Source organism: Podarcis vaucheri, assembly GCF_965113315.1.
Source record: "Podarcis vaucheri genome assembly, chromosome: 4".
Classification (NCBI taxonomy): domain Eukaryota; kingdom Metazoa; phylum Chordata; class Lepidosauria; order Squamata; family Lacertidae; genus Podarcis; species Podarcis vaucheri.
The window spans coordinates 18,462,616-18,477,707 of record NC_138762.1 but is presented as its reverse complement, the minus strand read 5'-3'; the positions used below and the strand labels follow the sequence as shown (position 1 = coordinate 18,477,707).

Sequence of the window (15,092 nt, the reverse complement as noted above, 5' to 3'; positions counted from 1 at the left end):
CAAATAGTGAGATGCCAATAAATCCTCCTGTTTCTTAGAACAATACAGCCCTTCAGGATGCCAATATAAAAAGGGCCAATCAAGCAACGTTCAGCTGTATTCTGTTTCCTTATGAATTGCCATTGATTTTCATTGCACTCTTACATGCAAGTTGCCCCTCTGGCAATATTAAGGGTTACTGGGCACATGCTTCATACACGCTGGAGATGCGTTTCAAAGTCGCTAAGAACCAAGGATGTCTCTCGCCTTAAAAACTGATGGCTTTAGGAGGCGGGTGTAAGTGAAATCAACGCTCTTAAATGCTGCAATATTTAAAAGCCCCCCCCCAGTTCCCCAGGCAGCTTCTGCCCACTTGTGCCCTCCAGATGTTTGGATTACAACTCCAGACAGAAGAACTGTTATTGGGGGACAGGGGGCAGCCAGGTGTGGAGGACTCCCTGGTCCTGAATGGGGTAACTGTGCCTCTGAAGGACCAGGTGCGCAGCCTGGGAGTCATTTTGGACTCACAGCTGTCCATGGAGGCGCAGGTCAAATCTGTGTCCAGGGCAGCTGTTTACCAGCTCCATCTGGTATGCAGGCTGAGACCTTACTTGCCCGTGGACTGTCTCGCCAGAGTGGTGTATGCTCTAGTTATCTCCCGCTTGGACTACTGCAATGCGCTCTACGTGGGGCTACCTTTGAAGGTGACTCAGACTGCAATTAATCCAGAATGCAGCAGCCAGACTGGTGACTGGGAGTGGCTGCCGAGACCACATAACACCAGTCCTGAAAGATCTTCATTGGTTCCCAGTATGTTTCCGAGCACAATTCAAAGTGTTGGTGCTGACCCCTAAACGGCCTTGGTCCAGTATACTTGAAGGAGGGTCTCCACCCCCCCATCGTTCTACCCGGACACTGAGGTCCAGCGCCGAGGGCCTTCTGGCGGTTCCCTCGCTGCGACAAGTGAGATTATAGGGAACCAGGCAGAGAGCCTTCTCGGTTGTGGCGCCTGCCCTGTGGAATGCCCTCCCAGCAGATGTCAACGCAATAAGGAAACCCAGCCAGATGGGCGGGTTATAAATAATAAATTATTATTATTATTATTATGTAATCCACGTGGGAAGAGACCAACAGGCCTGGTTGGCATTCAGTGGGACTTGACAGCGTGACCTCGAACAGGCTGCAAAATTATCTGCGGCACGTAAGGCAAGTGAATGGATAGCTCAGTCGATGCTGATGACACCAAGGTTGCAGGTTCAACCCCCGTATAGGACAACTGCATGTTCCTGCATTAAAAGGCTATCCTCTGGGCCCCTTCCAGGTCTACAATTCTCTAAGAAGAGGCAGTTTGAGAAGCACCAATTCCGGCTGCATCCACACTTTCCATTTACTGCAGAATAGCCAAACTTTGACCACTTCCCTTTTTTACATCTGCGTGATGTTCTGATCAAGACATAAAGGTAAAGGTAAAGGGACCCCTGACCATTAGGTCCAGTCGTGACCGACTCTGGGGTGGCAGCGCTCATCTCGCTTTATTGGCCGAGGGAGCCGGCGTACAGCTTCCGGGTCATGTGGCCTGCATGACAAAGCCCCTTCTAGCGAACCAGAACAGACCATGGAAACGCCGTTTACCTTCCCGCCGGAGTGGTACCTATTTATCTACTTGCACTTTGAGGTGCTTTCGAACTGCTAGGTTGGCAGGAGCAGGGACCGAGGAACGGGAGCTCACCCCGTCATGGGGATTCGAACTGCCGACCTTCTGACTGGCAAGCCCTAGGCTCTGTGGTTTAACCCACAGCGCCACCCGCGTCCCTTAAGACATACCCTGCCCATATTTTACCTGTTCAGCTTCCTTCCTTTCTCAGAGCTCGGAAAATCCATCTTTCTTGCTTTTTGCTTTTTTTAAAACACAAAAGCAACAGCTATGCAGTCGCCCCAAGTGCAGACAGCCCGCTGTGCAGCTGTTCGATAGCTTTTCTGGCAGATTATTGCCTGCTGAAGCCAATTCTGTCTCTCACCTCTTTAGGAGTCCGTTTTATCCCTCTGGTTGGTTGGTTGGCATCCCTTTCTTCCCTTTCCAAACATCATCGCCTTTATATTCTGCACCACCTTCCTTAAACCACAGCAAGGCTGGAGTGGGGCAGTAATCGTAACTGGGAGTGCTTCTCTCCCACACCACAATCTCAATGAAAATCACCCCAGCCCCTGCAAAACACTCGGGGTTTGGGAAAGGCGGACTGCCCAGCAGGCAAAAGAAATGTGTAAAAGTCTGGAAGTAGAGTTGTTATTCCACTTCCAGCTTTAACAGCAGTGACTGGATGCTGATAACACTGACGGCACATTGGAAATACACTTAGAACACTTGCATTAATCTGGAGAAGAGAGATCTGAGACCCACAGTTAGCCCAGAACGCTTCTTTCTCATGCGCCAATGCCCTTCTACAGCCTGGATCATAGTTTTTCCTTAATTGTGACCCACGGAATAAGATCAGAACGTACTTGGTTCAGCTCTTTCTGCTGATTTTCCTGCTGTTGTTCCAAGGCAAGAATCTGAGCTTTTTTTACTTCCAGGTCCTTGATGCATTGTGCATAAGCTGACTGAAGTCTAGAAAAAAGAAAGAAAGAAAGAAAGAAAGAAAGAAAGAAAGAAAGAAAGAAAGAAAGAAAGAAAGCTATTACAAGTCCAGTTTCCCCTTTTTAAAAAACAAACCAACCCAAATTTATTGTTTTATTATATGAAACACATTACATTATGTTTATATGATGCTACACATAGTGTAGTCATTCCCAAACTGTTTTTAGTAAATACCAGTGTGATGAGAGGGTGAAATTTTTTTTTAAGAGGTTCCTACAAGTTGCTTCTTCCAATCAGCGGCCACACTCAGGTCAGTGGACTCAAGATGGAAACCATTCAGGACATAAAGAAAGAAATGTGCCCCCAATTTTAAGTCAGGAAGAAAGTGTGCTTCAGGCATCAGCAATTTTGAAAAAAACTAGGTTGGCAAGTATTGTATACACTTTACAAATAAATTATTAGACTGGGTTGGGGGCGGAAGGCTGCTGTTGCAAATACGCTGGCAAGGGAGCGAGTCCTATGGAACACAGTGAGACTTACTTCTGAGTAGCGCGGTAAGATTGTGTCCCACTGAACTCAGCCCAAATGAGGAAACTTTGCAACACACTTCGGAAACCTATGGCTGGTGCAAGCTCTTGGCTATGGGGGGACCTTGGGCATGTCCTCAGTGGGCCCACTATCTTCTCTGTCTCATTCATATACAGTGGTACCATGAGTTAAGAACTTTTTTCATTCTGGGGCCTCCTGCTGCCACTGCGCCGCCAGAGCACGATTTCTGTTCTCATCCTGAAGCAAAGTTCTTAACCCAAGGTACTATTTCTGGGTTAGCGCAGTCTGTAAACTGAAGTGTGCCCGAGGTCCCCGTCCCCCTCATATATATATATATAATTTTTTCAAATATTTTCACAATAACCTTCAAATCAAATAATTACAGCAATACATAAGCTTACTGCCCACCCTCACCTCCACAGCGTTTTTACTGAAACCTTTTCTACTTTGTTATATTTCTATCTATTACACAAAGTTGCTGTCACAATTATTTTGCCATTTTTCGTCTGCTGCTTTTCTATCAACTCCTGCCCGCTGTCATGTTATTTTTAAAGTAGTCCATGAAGGCCTCCCCATTCTTCTATAAAAAGTTCCTCATTTTGATCTCTTATTTTGCTGTCCGCCTTTTGCCAGTTCTGCATAGCCCACTACTTCAAAAGCCACTCCTCCTTTGCTTTCTCTCTCTTAAAGGTAAAGGTAAAGGGACCCCGGACCATTAGGTCCAGTCGTGACCGACCCTGGGGTTGCGGTGCTCATCTCGCTTTATTGGCCGAGGGAGCTGGCGTACAGCTTCCGGGTCATGTGGCCAGCATGACTAAGCCGCTTCTGGCAAACCAGAGCAGCGCACAGAAAAGCCGTTTACCTCCCCGCTGGAGTGGTACCTATTTATCTACTTGCACTTTGACATGCTTTCAAACTGCTAGGTGGGCAGGAGCAGGGACCGAGCAATGGGAGCTCACCCCGTCGCGGGGATTCAAACCGCCAACCTTCTGATCAGCAAGCGTTTAACCCACAGCACCACCAGTGTCTTAGGTGGCCCAAACTGCAGCATCTCCCAGAGGCAGAGAGAAGCACCCGGCTCCCACACCTTCTCCTTGCTCCATTGCTGGTTGTTTATTCAGAGGGCAGGCAAAATGGCAGCAACATTAAGGACAAAGAGTAGCAGCAGCAGCAGCAGCTAGGCTCTCCAGGTTTTGGCAACAGGCCCCTTGCTGGGTCATGAGCTCTAACAGCGGTTCAATCAGTGCTGATCCCCAATAATGGCTCTGGCTTGTAACCTTAGGCTCCCTAGGCATTTGGCCATGAGGAAGAAATAACAAGCATTCAGCTCCTGCCCTTTAAATGTAGTAAAATGCCCGTACTGGCATCACACTGTCAGGTGCCCTGATGTGAACACAAAAAGCAACCTTAAACAACACAGTTCAGAAGCTAATTATTACGAGGCCGAGTGCTCGAGGTTCCCAGTTATCTGCGTAACGTCAGACTCCTCCGATGAGCCACCGTCGCGCATGCTATCAAACAAAAGGTGTCACAAAATACATCTATTAAACTGCCCATCCCTACCGATCAAGCTGCAAAAAAAAGAGAGAGTTCAGGACTCTCTTGATGACAGCTTTCCCTCCTATATTTGAAAGTTTATTAAAAGCAAATTGCTTGTTTCTTTTATAAGTAAGAACCCAAAGAGAAAAAGAGGACAAAATTATCCTGGTTTTCCCATTCATTTGTGTTTGGGGGGCACCCCAAATCCATCCAAGGTGGTTGCCCATCCAATTCAAGACGGCATGTGCAGGAGAACTTCCCACTGTAAAGGTAAAGGGACCCCTGACCATTAGGTCCAGTCGTGGCCAACTCTGGGGTTGGGGCGCTCATCTTGCTTTATTGGCCAAGGGAGCCGGCGTACAGCTCCCGAGTCATGTGGCCAGCATGACTAAGCTGTGTCTGGCAAACCAGAGCAGTGCACGGAAACGCCGCTTACCTTCCTGCCGGAGCGGTACCTATTTATCTACTTGCACTTTGACATGCTTTCAAACTGCTAGGTTGGCAGGAGCAGGGACCGAGCAACGGGAGTTCACCCCGTCGCGGGGATATGAACCACCGACCTTCTGATCGACAGGTCCTAGGCTCTGTGGTTTAACCCACAGCGCCACTTGCGTCCCTTTTTGTACTTCCCACTGTACCGTGCCTATATTTATAACAGGAACAGTGTGCATTGCTATGCACGTCACTATTTTTTGGCAAGTGTAGCGAACTTATATTGAGTCAGACCAATGGCTGATGAATCCGATAAAACCAATGAACCGGTTTATCCATTTCAGTGTCTCTGCTCTGAGCAGGTGTAATGTTTGCCATCACCACCCAGAGGCACTCACTCTCACGTCAACATGCACCAATTCACGCAGGGGAGACCTGTATTTTAAATACCTACTTCACACGGCTTTCTTCGTTATTTTTATACTCTTCCATTTTGGCGACTTCATTGCGCAGCTGCTGGCATTCCAGCTCGACCATATTCAAGAGATCCTCGCGTGACTTCAGTTCGTTCGTCACTTGGGCAAGCCTTGCTTCAATATTCTGAACAAAGACAAAGAAATGCGTTCAAAATAGCCTACCCAGTTGTAAGGATATCCGGGGGCACAATGCAATGTAGAGATAGACTTGGAACCTGGTGTTTTGGGAAGTTCCATGCAGAGACTGCTTCTCAGTCCCTACATTCAACATCCAACTCTCGTATCTGCATTAGCAAGACATATATAGGTTTTATATCAGTTTAACTGCCATGGCTTTCACCGAAGAACCCTGGGAACTGCAGCTTGTTGAGGGCAAGAATTTCTTCCTAGAGATCCCTAGTCCTCCATCACATAAATACATGCCCAATATTTTCTTGGGAAAGGGAATGACTGTTTAAACCAATTTAAGTCTGAAATTTAGAAGCCCCCCCCCTCCAAAAAATAAAAATAAAAATAAATCTCCCAGAAATACATTCACTATATTTGGAATTATATGTTTTACTGTTATGGTAAGTGGCAACCGTGTTATCCACAAGGCAAGCTATACCATATGACGGTAACAAACTAAATTATATCAACAGCCATATCATCCGTCAACAGGAGAAAGAGAAAGGCTGCAGATTTCAGCATTGGAACATGCAAGTGTGGGAGTTATTGCTTCCATTTATTTGACTACATTTCAAACTGAAATGCCAAACTTTTGAAAGCTTCTGAAATAGTCATGGTGGTGACTCACAACTCCAGAAATGATCTGCTGTGATATGGAAAACAAGTGCCTTGAGAGGCTGAGAGGCTTTTTGGAGACGTTTTTCGAAATGGTTAGAAGGGGAAGGGAAGAGAACTAACTACACTGAATGAATGGAACAGGCATCCTATATGAAAATTAATGAAGAGATGATTCACGGACCACTGTCCTCTACAATTCAATAGTGGTTCCATCATAACCCTACCTAAATATAGATGAGGTGTTGCACAGAAGCAATCTACTCATTATTAGAAAAAAGGGGGTCTCTTTAAAGGGATGCCGGTCTCACAAGATCATGGGAGACCATACAAAGGTGAGATGTTTTGGCTTGCTTGTTCACTTCTGCCCTAAAGTGAGAGAAGGGGGAGGAAGGAAGTGAGCCCCAGGGTCATTCTTCATCTCCAGTGTGGTGTAGTGGTTAAGAGAGGTGGACTCGTAATCTGGTGAACCGGGTTCGCTTCCCCGCTCCTCCACATGCAGCTGCTGGGTGACCTTGGGCCAGTCACACTTCTCTGAAGTCTCTCAGCCCCACTCACCTCACAGAGTGTTTGTTGTGGGGGAGGAAGGGAAAAGGAGAATGTTAGCCGCTTTGAGACTCCTTAGGGTAGTGATAAAGCGGGATATCAAATCCAAACTCTTCTTCCTCCCATGTACAATCCCAACTCATAGACCCTATGAGCAAAGCCAGTTCAAGCTCATTTGCTGCCACAGGAGAAAATGATCCCCCCCCCCCAACGGCAACCACTTCTGGCTATTCTGTTGGGCTGTTGGGCCATTTATTTGCAAGAGAAAATGGAACGCAATTAGCAGAAGAAGGGAGGGGGTACAACTCCTTCAGATGCTGCAAGAAGCCCAGGCGAGACTGTACCATCTTCACAAGGTAATCTTAATTAGCCTTGAGCCACCTGCTACTCAAAAGCTTTCTAGGTTTCCCTCTTGCCTTACTCCTTTCCTGGGGAAAGCCCACTCTTTAAAGGAAACATCTATATGGAGAAAACCCGAATCGCAGTTTGCACCAATTGAGCGTTAAAGAGCTGTTTTCCCAGGGGTGGGTGGAGCTGAGAGCCAAGAGGATGAGCACCCCAGAGTTCAAGGGCACATTCCAGCCAGGCAGAAACACCCAAGGAGCGTATGAAGCAAAGAAGAAGAAGAAGAGGAGGAGGAGTTTGGATTTGATATCCCGCCTTTCACTCCCCTTCAGGAGTCTTAAAGCGGCTAACAATCTCCTTTCCCTTCCTCCCCCACAACAAACACTCTGTGAGGTGAGTGGGGCTGAGAGACTTCAAAGAAGTGTGACTGGCCCAAGGTCACTCAGCAGCTGCCTGTGGAGGAGGGGGGAAGCGAACCCAGTTCCCCAGATTACAAGACTACTGCTCTTAACCACTACACCACAGCTGGAGAGGGGTTCTGCCAGGGGCAAGTCCAAAGGGCCAGAGGTTTCTAACACTTGCACTACACAATATTGGGGAGAGAAAAGTCAGACGTGCATAGCTATTTTTAGAAGCAGTCCTACTATCTACTATAATACCTAGACACAGCCATCTGTACTATATGGTGTTTTGGGTAGCTGCTGTCGCTTCGCCCTCTGCTGGTGCTTTTATTTTATCTGAGCTTTTAAAAAATGCAGCTGCTTCGCAAAGGGGACTCGGTAGGAAAAGTACACATGGTCATAGCTGGGGTACGAGAGTCTGTTAGTGAATATTAGAAACTAAAGAACGGTAGTATTTATATAATATTTGGGAAATGAAGGGGAAATGCAACCTGCAGAACTGGGCCAGGCTGGCTGGGCTAGCTGAGTGCAGAGCTATTAAGCCAGAGGTTTTCAACCTTTAGAGTCCACAGTTCCCTTGGCCAACTACATTCTTTCTGTGGCACCCCTGTGGGGCTCAGGACCCCAATTCTGTCACCCCTTGCCTGCAGAGCGGGCAGCCTCTTGCCCTTTTTTCAAATACCCTCCCTTGCAGAGTGTTCCCTCAGCCTCCTCTCCTTTCCCCTCTCCCTTGGGAGTCCCTGCGGGCAGCCACTGCTGCCACCCTGGTCTCTGAGCTGCCCTCCCGCTGCCCCAAAGAGAGGTGCCTCTTCCCACTGCCCCACAAGAGCCTGGGAAGCACCCTCTGGCTAGCCCCAGAGGCACCATTTGCCTGGGGAGCTTGTAAACCAGGGTCGTGGCAACAAACAGCTGCGCAAGCCTTTGGGAGGCAGAGATGTGAGAGGGCATCAGAGGAGGCAGGGAAGGAAAGAGGGACAGAGGCCAGTGTTGCCTGTGGCACCCCTGACCATCATTCAAGACACCCTAGGATGCCACTGGTTGAAAACCCCTGTATGAAGCAACAATGGGGAAACAGGTGCTGGACCTTTAAAGGTAAAGTTAAAGGGACCCCTGACCATTAGGTCCAGTCATGGCCGACTCTGGGGTTGCGGCACTCATCTCGCTTTATTGGCCGACAGAGCCGGCGTATAGCTTCCATGTCATGTGGCCAGCATGACTAAGCCGCTTCTGGCGAGCCAGAGCAGCGCAAGGAAATGCCGTTTACCTTCCCGCCGGAGCGGTACCTATTTATCTACTAGCACTTTGATGTGCTTTCGAACTGCTAGGTTGGCAGGAGCAGGGACCGAGCAACGGGAGTTCATGGGGATTCGAACCGCCGACCTTCTGATCGGCAAGTCCTAGGCTCTGTGGTTTAACCCACAGTGCCACCCGTGTCCTAGCTGGACCATTTAGGGCAATGCAAAAAGCTATCCTCCCCCCCCCCCGCTCAGATGAGTGGATGTACCCCCAGAAAAAAAGCACTGACTATTACTATTATTATTATTAACCCGTCCATCACCCTACGGTGCCAGGGTCGGCCACAGAAATTTAAAATCAAGAGCAGTTTAAAACAAATTGCAATCACAAGATAAACCATAAAAACATACCTCTCAAGTGTCAAAGGCCAGGGTAAATTAATGTAATTTCAGCATAGGACAAAAAGCATGCAGTGAAGGTGTCGTATGCACCTCTGTAAGGAGCGAGTTCCACAACTTAGGGACTAACCGCAGAGAATGCCCTCTTCTGAGACACGCACTCCAGCTTCTGAGGGTAGTGGCACTACCAAGAGCCCCCCCCCCCCGATCTTAACACCTGGGAAGGTCCTTATTACCGCCGCTGGCTCTTTACCTGGCACTTCCTTTGGTACATTTTCACTTCCTGCTGGAGCTTTCGGTTTTCCTCCTGCAGCCTGTTCCTGCTCACTGCTATTTCGCTCACGGTCGACTTCAGTTTTTCCATAAAGAGCTCGTTCCTTTCGGCGGGTTCTGCCAGGACGTCACGCTGAACGCCGGGGTGCTCGGTTTGGCACTGGCTGCAGGTACCCGCGTCGTCTTGGCTTAGCTTCTGGCACCGCGTCTGGATTTGACAGTGCTGTGCTTGCTTCTGGCGAGACAAGGAAAACGGGCCACATGAAATCCATCTCTTTTGCACAGAGGTGCTTCTCCCATTCTGTGAGTCGCTTTCTGTGCAGAAATTTAGAACGCTGAAGCAGAAATCCAACACTGGATAAATTATTACCGGTATTTTTTTGACAGCAGGTTTCTGACATAAGACTCGCTACCAGACTTGTATGCTCCTGAGACTTGGGCCAGGCTACCACTGTGGTCCCCAGTGTTCCCCACACATTTGAACATGGGGAGGCAGGTTACACAGGACAGATCTACACAACTGCAATGGGTCGCAGGCAATTCCCTATAAAGTGAGAGTGGGGTGGAGATTTAAAAGATGGCCACGGTGATGCCCCCTACAATCACTCCTTCCCCGGTTAATTTTTCTCCTGGGACTACATAGGAAGCTGTCTTATGATGAGTTGGACCATTGCTCCATCTATCTCAGTGCTGTCTGCACTGACTGGCAGCGGCTCTATAAGGTTTCAGACAATAGCCTCTCCCTGTTAGTATCTCAGCTCACAGTTAGAGGTACCTGGCCTCCCCCGAGGCAATTGAGTGAGATACTGTGTTTACCTTCCGTCTGCAACTCCCGGCAGGCTAGGTAAACAAACCGGCGATTCTTCTCATTAGACGCGAGAAAGAACACACCCTCTGCTTCTCTGCTTCTCTCCCTCCCTGCATTCTCCCCAGGGAGGGGAAATGAGACAGACAGGAGTCCTATTTACATGTTTTATTCCTGTCATTCAGCAGTACATAGAAATGCGACTGCACCCTTCAGTCTCCATCAGAAGAGACACACAACTCCTCCCCTGTACTTCCAGCACAGGTCACATGACACTCTGAGCTAACATCCGGTGCTCAGTACAGAGAATAGGCTCCACCTTTTCCCCAGCAATACATTGGAAGACAACAACATCCTGTTTTGCATTCCAGCCATCTGGAGCTGGCTTTTGCCTTGGTGCTTTTTCCTGACACTCCCACCCTGACCTGGAGATGCCAGGGACTGAAATGGGACCTTATACCACTGAGTTGCAGTGTTTCTGCTCACAGTTTTAGGGATTAAAAACAGGGCTGGGGAAAAACTTCAGCTCCTGCACTTTTAAATCTCCCTGTCCTCCCACTTTTTTTTTTAACCAATTAGCTATTAGTTTTCAAAAAAATTAATGAATCTACATCCAGCTAATTCAATACGAATTACAGTGGTACCTCGGGTTAAGTACTTCATTCGTTCCGGGGGTCTATACTTAACCTGAAACTGTTCTTAACCTGAAGCCCCACTTTAGCTAATGGGGCCTCCTACTGCCGCCGTAGCCCCGGAGCACGATTTCTGTTCTCATCCTGAAGCAAAGTTCTTAACTTGAGGTACTATTTCTGGGTTAGCGGAGTCTGTAACCTGAAGCGTATGTAACCTGAAGCGTATGTAACCCGAGGTACCACTGTACAAAGTTGACTTCCCCTCCTGTTTTCCGCAGTGTTTCCCTTCTCTCCCCTTCTTGCTACATCGTAGTGCGTACAATCCTTTGCTTAAAATAGCTTAACATCTTATCATTATCTTTTTCCTTCATCCTTTTCTATCGGCTGTTCCCACTTTTGTGGCGATTTGCACAAGCTGCGATGGACTGTGCTGCTTTCGTGTCCAGCCGGCGGAGGTTGGACCATTACGGCAAAGAAGGCATTGCCCACAAACTGCAACCCCAACTGACCACGTCTACTTCCCTCCATTCCCACTGTCCACTTCCTCTTCCTTAGCCTCATTGTTGCCCCCTGTGGAACTCAGCATGGAGGAGAATGGAGACAAAACAGGAATGTGTTGGCCCTGCCTGCCATTGGCTCTAGCGCCACCTACTGGCAGTCTCCCTGCCTTCTGCCCTACCAGCCCTAATGGGCTCCAGCTGCCGCCCCTGAACACATCCACACCTGCAATTGTTGCCTGTTTTGAGGAGGCTAGGAAAGCTGCTATCAAACAGTAAGAACATCCCAATAAAAATGTGACAATAAATGGCTATGCGTAGTTAAACCCATTGCACAACAGAGGCACATAATGTAGCCGTATAAAAATAAAACCCTCGTCACCTGCTACCTTTGTTTTGTTTGATTATGTTCCATTGATTTCGACGAGCGTTTCTTACATGCCTTTTTTTGAGGGCAGAAATGCACTCGTGTCTCTCTGATTGACACCCAACAAGCCAGGCAGAAAAACGATGTTACTATGGTAATTGTGCTGCTCTGAGAACGCTGGACATCTGCTTTATCCACATCAAAGGCAGAGTCCATTAAATCAGACAAAAATATGAAAATGAGAGTGACCTGGTCCATTATTCTCAAACTCGTTCTTCTAATCCAATACTCTGTAATTTAGTAAACCCTACAGAGTGCACTGAGCAACCAAAATGGGGGGGGGGGGCGGCGGCTAATTGAACCCGAGTATCATAGGAATTTTAAAGGCATTTTAGACTGTTCCAAGGGCATTTCTGCATGAGTTATTTTCATGCGGTGCTCTTATCCTCATAATCTACATAGAACTCTGGCTTAAGGTTACCAGACGTCCCTGTTTCCTGGGGACAGTCCCCGGATTTACAAATTAGTCCCCTGACAAAATCCATCTATTTAGTAGGAAGTTGAAAAGTGGATTCATTGAAAAAAATCTGGTAACCTTAGACTCTGGTTGGCATTTCCCAGAATTCTTAAGCACTCCCCCATCTCCTTGAAAGAACATGAGTTGCTGCTTTGTGCTGAATCAGTCCACCTAGCCTGGGATGCCAATAAGATTTCCCAGGCCCGGTATATTGTATGTGGCTTGCTCCCCACTGCAATCTATTTACAAAACCTGCTGCTTATGTACATATATTAGCATAAAGGTAAAGGTACCCCTGCCCGTACGGGCCAGTTGTGACCGACTCTGGGGTTGCATGCTCATCTCGCTTAAGAGGCTGGGAGCCAGTGCTGTCCGGAGACACTTCCAGGTCATGTGGCCAGCGTGACGAAGCTGCTCTGGCCAGCCAGCACCAGCACAGCGCACGGAAACGCCGTTACCTTCCCGCTATAAAGCGGTACCTATTTATCTACTGGCACTTAAGGGCGCTTTCGAACTGCTAGGTGGGCAGGAGCTGGGACTGAACGACGGGAGCTCACCCCGCCGCGGGGATTCAAACCGCCGACCATACGATCGGCAAGTCCTAGGCACTGAGGTTTTACCCACAGCGCCACCCGCGTCCCTTATATATTAGCATAGCCTACCACAAAAGGGCTGTTGTTGCCAATATTGATAGTATTCATTTATTATTTGATTTCTTACCTGCCCTTCCCCTGAAAGGTCCCAGGGCAGGTTATAATGCTGTAAGATTCGTTTGTGTTTTGGTTTTTTTAACAATTTAAAGGACAAATTACAATCACAGGAATAAGGCAGATTCTCTTGCAAAGACGAAAGCACGGGGAGAGGAGGATAATGTGCAGAACCTTCAGCCCTAGAGTGGAAAAGCAAGGCATATATATACATAACGTCACCCACAGCAGCCCCTTTGCTTTAACTGCAACATTTCTTGGTTCTGGTATTCGCAACAAAATACTGCACCTTCCCCCACAAATGTTTGGTCCCAGCAAATGGTAGCACTCCTGAAGCTGCTATTAGCTGCAGAGAGAAAACACATTTGCACACAAACACACACACAAGCCCATCTAAGGAAACCCAGAGCCAGGAGATCTGATCACAGATGTCCAAGGTCGCCTGTAGTCTGGTCTTGAGAGGGTAGAATCAGTGAAAATATACCTGCTCCTGAAAGAATATGTAACATCCTCAAAACATACCCACTCCCCACCTATGTGACTCCCCTGGCACTGCTAGTGAGCAGACAACAATCTCCAGCACCACTTACCATATTTTTCGCACCATTGGACGCACCGGACAATAGGACGCACTTTGTTTTAGAGGGGGGAGAACAAGAAAAAAAAATTCTCCCCCTCTCTGCCCAGCGCCCCTTCAGTGAAGCGGCAGGAGGCGCTGCACAGAGAGGGGGAGAACTTTTCCCCTCTTGTTTTCCCGCTCTAAAACAAGGTGTCGTTTAAGGTGCGTTCAGGCGGCTACCTTGGAAGCCTAGAGAGCGAGAGGGGTCGGTGCACACTGACCCCTCTCGCTCTCCAGGCTTCAGGTTCCTTTTGACCTGCTCTTTGGGGCTGGCGGGGGGAAGCCCACCACCAGCCCCAAAGAGCAGGTCAGGGAGCAGCGGAAAGGCGAGCGGAGAGGCTCCTGCCATAGCCGCGGGTCACCTCTTCAGCCGGGAGAGCGCGCGCGGGGCTATGGCGTCTTCGCTCCATAGGACGCACACACATTTCCCCTTCATTTTTGAAGGGGAAAAAGTGCGTCCTATAGGGTGAAAAATACGGTATTTCACAACAGAGATTGAGACGTTTACATTTTCTTATAGCACATAGACGTTTTGTGTACTTATATCAGAAAATCCTTTAATGACACTGCGTTTCAAACATTTAGAGCCCTGACTTGCAATGATCTCCACATAGTCATTTTTGAAAAGGTGATTTTACTATCCAGACTGGCACAGTTTTAGGTACAATTTCTCTTTGAAAGTAGAAACAGCAGCATAGTACCTGAAACAGATTGCATTTCTCAGACAATAGTTTTCGCTGAGCATCTAATGAAACGAGGTGGTTCTGATACAGCGTTTCTTGTTTATCCCACTCTCTTGATTTTGCTCTAAATTCCTGAAAAATGAAAAAAGAGAAACCCGCAAAAGAAATGAATCACATCTCTATATATGTATATTCTCTGCATACGACCAGAAAAATAATGTATGTTGCAATTTCAAGTATAAAGCTATTTCGGTTATTTATAACAATTAACAACAGGGGACAAATATTGGTGGGGAGGAAGAAGTAAAAGTATAAAATGAGAACATGAAAAGCACACTGTACATAAAGAACATAAATGGGTCAATATATGTGGCTACTGAAGTAAAATGTCGGGAGCACTTCAAGTTATTGCATTAGATACTGTTAAGCTATTATTTATATAGTACTCGCAAAGTGAAAAGCACTTTCACAACTATCAATAATTATTAGTATTTAAATCAGGGGAGGGGAGCTTCCCATCTGCCCTGCAGGGCTGTTTTCAGGAAGCCCCACCCACCTGATGTCAGGTGTGGGACAGGTAAGGGCAAGATTTCAAAGGAACAACTGAAGGCTTCAAAGGGCAGCATCACCTGACACCACTATTGCTTCTTTAAATAATATTAAACTGTATTAATACTGGATCTATAGGATGGCAACACTGGGGAGGCCATTTTGCCAAATATTCTCCAGGGGA

General features: G+C 47.6%; 1 protein-coding gene and 1 long non-coding RNA gene across 6 annotated transcripts in view; one reads left to right on the top strand and one right to left on the bottom strand.

Moving 5' to 3' along the window:
* The window catches only part of LOC309530683, a 112,079-nt gene that overhangs the window by 71,973 nt on the left and 25,014 nt on the right, over positions 1-15,092 (top strand). The gene's annotated exons all lie outside the window — the stretch shown is intronic.
* The window catches only part of DEUP1 (deuterosome assembly protein 1), a 67,522-nt gene that overhangs the window by 35,034 nt on the left and 17,396 nt on the right, over positions 1-15,092 (bottom strand). For 4 of the 5 annotated variants that reach the window (XM_082219299.1, XM_082219301.1, XM_082219303.1 and 1 more), the window contains exons 6-9: positions 14,378-14,491; positions 9,513-9,767; positions 5,529-5,674; positions 2,479-2,584 (exon numbers count right to left, since the gene is read on the bottom strand). In XM_082219299.1, coding sequence (XP_082075425.1) covers positions 2,479-2,584; positions 5,529-5,674; positions 9,513-9,767; positions 14,378-14,491 — 621 coding nt within the window. The remainder of the gene's footprint in view (positions 1-2,478; positions 2,585-5,528; positions 5,675-9,512; positions 9,768-14,377; positions 14,492-15,092) is intronic. The other variant, XM_082219300.1, reaches the window with a different exon arrangement.